Raw genomic sequence first — 6000 nt, forward strand, 5'->3', positions numbered from 1 at the left:
GAGGTGCATGCAGCCCAAGGGATCTGTGTGAGACCTCAAGTACAGGCTCAGACCTTGAGGGATTTGCATCTTAGGATGCTTGTAAATTAATTCATTTTCATTTTTCATGTTTTTCGCTGGAAACAAAGCTCTTCTTTTCTCTCTTTTTACAAAGACATCTATGAAACAAATTAGCAATGGAAAGTACATTCTCCTTGCATTTTCTGAATTTCATTTTTCTGAGATCTTCCCTCTCTGGTTATAATGGGTGCTCATCCCTTCCAAAGCAACCATTATACTGCAAAAATACTGAAGTCTTGCAAGAGCCAGGCTACTTACTATGGAAACATCAAGAAAACATAATTATTACACAATGGGACTTCCCTTCCCCCCCAACACTGGAGGAGAAGCATTTTTTAAAAAATATTTTCTGTTTCATGGTTTCTATTCTCTTTGTTTCTCCTTTCCACACGGGGCAGATCAGAATGGTTTATTACATACATTTGAAATGAGAATTTTAAAAGAAATCTACTTCCTTCGAATGAGGGAAGCTTAATCTTTTATGGCACCTCAGGGGCAAGTTTGGAAGCTTGAAAAATACAAGCGCTTCTGGAGCACTAAATTCCTTGAATGAGTTTATGGAAATGCTGGTCCCTCCAGGGGATGTAACATCCACAGCAGGCTCAGAGCAGTGCATCCTGTGAGCCAATTCTACCAGGTATTAAGCCAACCCGGATATGTTATGAGGCCAACTCTAGATTTATATCTTTAAACTGTTCTGAATGGTTACAGTTAAATGCCTGATGTGAAGTCCCATCCCTTTCACAATGAAGGGAGATATTGGTCAGGTGTTCTGTTCATGCTGGACTCATTGCTGATTTTCCAAATTCTCTCAATGGTGACATCAAGTGCCTTCTTACAGGACTGACCAAACATCAGGCAGGCTGGGGAGTATTGTCCTCTATCAGAAGCTTGTGTCAGGCACCTGAAAAGGACTTTTTGTTGCAATGGTAGTGGTTCAGAGATTGAACTTAGAACCTTGTGCTAGGTACTGAATCACTTTAGAACTTTAAATAGGATTTTGCTATTAACAAGTTAGAGAACATTAAGGAACTTTCAGCGCTAAAATAAAATTGTCTGGGGATGTAGATATAGACTCTCACTGAAGTCCAAACGATAAAACTGCACAAATGTACCATGGATATGTGGACCAGGAAATGGTTAGTGTGTGCTCCTGCAAGCCAACACATTCTCTGATTCTGTTAGTGAGAGCACAGTATGTAGCTCATGCCAGGTGTCCACATTTCACTACTTAACATTAATGCTTGCTTGATACAACTACTATAGTTTGACAGAGACTGTGATAAATCAGGGCTTGTACAGAGTACTGATAGGGGACAAGAAATCTAGAAAACCTAACAATATGGGGACTGTGGCCATTCTGAGACCATGCCTAATTATGCTCATATATCCAATAGCTGGTTATTTGACTGATCTGAGAACGCATGAGCCGACAAAGAAAGCCGTAGAGAAGTCACAGCTGACTCCGCTGTGGAGGGGAGTAACTTCCTCATATTAGGGAAAAGAAATATGGTGGATAATCTCTTATCTTTACGGCATGAGGTGGCATAATATTACGCTTTCCATCTCAGGGCCCAGTGTGAGAAGTGAACTCAGAACTGTCGAAAGCTTTCTACTTCTTGCTTCTTTCCCTATCATCTGTGCGAAGAGGTTGGAGATGTCAACAGGACCTGGAATTATTTTTCCTGAAATGATAGATTTACAATGTGGCTTTTTATAATTGTTTCCTCCCTAGCTAAATGTTTCATGATGTATCTGCTATTTTTCATGTTATCAGCCAATCCCCAGATGACTCCAGGGATAAGTAAAGGGCAGACTGTCAAATAATACCAAGCTGAGGTAATCAGTGACGTGAAAAACCAAGAATCGCCAAAGCATGAGACGACACTTGACTCTCCCATGTCCCTTTGGCTGTGTGAATTGCCATGGTGACTGGGGATAGTTACAACAAATTTAAAATTTCAGCTTAATTTTTTTCATGTGACAGCCAGCCCTAGTACTGAATTCCTTATAATTCGAGTGGTCTGGAAGCTGAGGCTGGAGAATTGCAAGTTTTGGGTCAGCCTGGGATATCTATCTAGAGTCTGCCTCAGAGAGAAAAGGATAGAGGAATGAAAGGAAGCAAATAAAGAAATGGAAGTTTTCTCATCTCTAATTAGGCTTGGATTTGACCTTAGTGTGATTCCAATTGCATGTCGGTGACATGGTAACCAAATCTCCCAAGATACTTTCCAATAGTTTCCATTTGATTCATTTAAGTAACCTAAGGTTTTCAAAGGCTCATAAAAGTAGGAAGATGGTAGTAGACAGTGTGTGTGTGTATGTGTGTGTGTGTGTGTGTGTTTGTGTGTATGTGTGTGTGTTTGTGTGTGTATGTGTGTGTGTGTATGTGTGTGTGTCTGTGTGTATGTGTGTGTCTGTGTGTCTGTGTGTATGTGTGTGTCTCTGTGTGTTGTCGTGACATAGAAAATACAGAGAAAGCTAACAGCTGCTGAAGTTTTAAGCAGTGAGAACAGCCGAAGCATGATAGAAGAGTGATCCCCTGACCTCAGAAAGCTATAAGCAAAGAGCCTGAAAATCTAGCCATAGCGTAATGGAGTCTCATAATATTAAAAAGATGGATCAAAGGATCACTTCTAGCTTTCTGTTCTTCAAACTACTAAAAGGCAATAACTAGGCAAAGCACAGCATAGAAATCCTTCAAGCTGCTACCTATACAGCCAACCAATTTTCCAGTCTGCTAGCAATGCCCTTCTCCATTTTTCTGTCTAACTGGTCATCCATGTTAATACAACCCAGAAATAAAGAAAAAGTCTTCAGTTCCTTGGTCATGCTGACCTATAGTCTTCCCACCTCAAAACAACAGTTTCCAGCAACAGACAGAAAATTGATGTGTGGGCGGGAGCGGGTTGTTACAGCACTGCCTGCCATTTGTTTACCTTCTGATTTGATCCAAGGATCCCAATGACACTTGAAAAGACAGAAATGCAGAGTCTTTCCTCTCTGGGGACACAAAATGTTATCCAGAGAGACAAACACACATCAACCTAAATTACCTTCCATTCTTCCTGAGTCCCTCATTCTTGCAGCTCACTGTTAAATTTGTGCTTGTCTATACAGAATATCTTTTCCTTTTCTTTGCCTTTCTTTCTACACCACTTAAAATTTATGTTTACTTATATGTACGTGTGTGAATGTGAACTGCACGAGTGCAAGTGCCCTAGTAATCGATAAAGGAGCATCGCATTCCCCAGAGCTGAGTATGCAGGCTCATGAGCTGCCTCATGTGGGTGCAAGGAATGGAAAAAATCACTTTTTTACTAGGAAGCTACCACTCCACCTCATACTTCCACATCTTGGTGATCTTGGAGTTGTGCTTCTCGTCCATCAGTCTCCTGACTTGCTATTTCTAATACTCGTAAGATTTCAGTGCTCGTCCTTTCTCTTTCACTTGAAAAACCAAACTCCACAAATTCTCTTTAAAATTATTAACCCCCCCCCCCAATGTGGTCTTCAAGACTTGAAGTTGCAGGTTCCAAACCTTTGTACCTTTGCCTACAGACAAGCTGTATGGTGGTACTTTGATGCGGGCAACTTGTAGCCACTTGCAAGCCTTTTTTGGTCCTTTCCTTTGGCAGAAAAAGTCTTTCAGTCTTTGAATATTTAAGCATCACCTTTCCCCAGGTCCTTTTCAACTTCTATTCTCCCAGTGATCCAACATCAACTTCTTACACTGGACTGCCCATTTATAGCAGTCTCACAAACTAGCCTGAAATACATCTCTGCGAATGGAGCAAAATCAAAGGAAATCTTTCTTAAAAGTGTATTTAGCCAATGATAAAATAAGAAGTACTAACAGACTATTTTAAAACTATATACAATAAACTATACTATCTGCTATTCTATAGACTATACCGTTCAATGGGTCTGTCCTCTGGAAGAGCCTATGATGGAGACAAGAATGACCTGTTGGTTCTTTTATTAATGCTCACCTTAAGGACCTGTTCTTATGACATTTTGCAACCTAGGCATGGATCTTTATAATACTAGTGTGTATGGAAAGGCTCCCATAGTGAACCTTGATTAAAAGGAGGGACACTGCTTAGAATCCACCAAGTATAGCAACCATAAGAGACATAGCACTGAGGGCCACCTGACTCAGTTTCAGTTTTCTTTTCCTGACCAAATAGAAAAGCAAAAAGCATGCCAGTCCAGACAATGCTCAGTCAAAGTCATCACCATGATCTAGTTCAACTTGTAGGAAAATAAGAGGTAATGGTAGACATTCTGAGGAACAAATCTTGGTTTTCCATGTCCCAGATCTTTTGTGGGTTTTTGTTGTTGTTGTTGCTATTAAATTTTTTGTTGTTTTTGTTTTTTATTTGTAGACTTCAAGAGGAAAGCTTTGTTTGTCAGATTTAAAATGTAACCTCTGTGTAATACCATGATACATTTCTTACTCCTGAGCAAAACAATCTTTGGTTGAAAGAGACTGCTTATTTGGCTTACAGGTAGCAATCCTTCATCCAGAAAAGTATGGCAGGAACTCAAGGCAGAAACGATAAGCTAGGAACTGAAGTAGGGACCAAGGAGGAACAGTGCTCACTGGCCTGCATCCAGGCTTACATTCATCTAACTGTTTTTATGTCTTGGGATGCCACTGCTTGTGGGACCATGAAAGGTAGCCTGGTTCCTGGTTGAGCTAAGGCTGGAAACCCCAGCAACCCTGAAGAGACAGTAGGTGTTTCACCCGACTTCCGGGGAACGAGATCCTGACACTAGACAGAGCCCTCCATAGATTTGTGGCCATCAGTAAGGGCAATGCCCCAAGCCGCTCCACAGGTAGAGGACCTGACCGCAGGTCATGTAGGTTCAAGACAGATCTCCATTTTAATGAAGTACCTAAAGGCCTGGAGTCTTAGCCAGTAAGCTTTTCTTCCTAGACACTTCTCCCAGCAAAAGGAATTTAACCTCAGGTCCACTCTGAGAAATGGGTATGGTTTTACTCATCCACTTTCTGCCATGACAGTAAATGTCTTAAAACCTTGGACTGTCTCTTTTCATTGTGATCCGCCATGGGGAGCCACGGAGAAGGTTTTCACCTAAGGAGTCACAGTTTAATCTCCCATAAAAGGTCTCCCTGCACTCTCAGTCACCAGGGCCAAGCCAAGCCCAAGCCTACAGCCACCACCAAGCCAAGGACTCCCCCTGCTGGACCAGCTGGAGCTCCTCCTCTTTTCCCCCTAGGCCAGGACTACAAGCCCACCGGCCCCCATTCTGTTCTCAGCTCTTCCACCGAGGCACCGGGATGGGATGCCCGAGAGACTGAGAACCAGATGGCCCTGGCCTCCTTGCAGGCCCAGAGACTGCGCTTTACCACCTCGAAGCAGTGTCCTGTGGCCTCGCTACAATCCAACACCAGCCCCAGGGACGGCGTGAGGTAATTGCAGTCAACTTCCCATGTTCTGCCTCCACGAACGGCCGTGCCCTGTGGTGGAGTGGATGCAGGACCCCATAACCCTACCGTTCACGGTCCCACAACTGCCCACAGTGGGTTGGACACTCCCAATTGAGAAAATGCCCCACAAGAGCTGTGACAGGCCAGTCTGATAGAAGTAATTCTTGTGATGTTTCTTCTTTCCAGGTATGTCAAAGTTGACAAGTAAAGCTGATTATGACTGAAACCAACACTCAATCTACTTTGTCTATCTGAGATACACACAAATTCTTGAAAGTGAAGGTATTGAAGGTGGGCATAACCTTTGACCTTTTTTTAATTTCAGAAGTAACATTCCATTGACTCTGGCCCATAAGGAGTCCACCAAACCGACCTCACACATTGTAACATTATATGTTTGAAGTAGTAATCTCAGATACTGCATACAGACTGCAGTGCTCACCCCTGCCTTCCCAAATGCTCCCTTGGGGAATGGAAAGAGA

The 6000-nt window shown here is 42.5% G+C and overlaps 1 protein-coding gene across 3 annotated transcripts in view; it reads left to right on the forward strand.

The window, feature by feature from the left end:
• Window positions 1–5748, forward strand: part of LOC147995009 (uncharacterized) — a 34249-nt gene extending 28501 nt beyond the window's left edge. The window contains exons 2-3 of one of the 3 annotated variants that reach the window (XR_015686111.1): window positions 5308–5500; window positions 5705–5748. Coding sequence is in view for 2 of the 3 variants with exons in the window: in XM_087659585.1 (XP_087515711.1) it covers window positions 5136–5500; window positions 5705–5726 (387 nt within the window). In the remaining variant the exon portion in view is untranslated. Of the gene's footprint in view, window positions 1–5113; window positions 5501–5704 lie in introns of those variants that run through there. The other 2 variants (XM_087659586.1, XM_087659585.1) reach the window with 2 other exon arrangements.
• The last annotated feature ends 252 nt before the right edge of the window (window positions 5749–6000 follow it).

The sequence above is a fragment of the Rattus norvegicus genome, chromosome 4, assembly GCF_021556685.1.
Source record: "Rattus norvegicus strain SHRSP/BbbUtx chromosome 4, alternate assembly SHRSP_T2T, whole genome shotgun sequence".
NCBI lineage: Eukaryota > Metazoa > Chordata > Mammalia > Rodentia > Muridae > Rattus > Rattus norvegicus.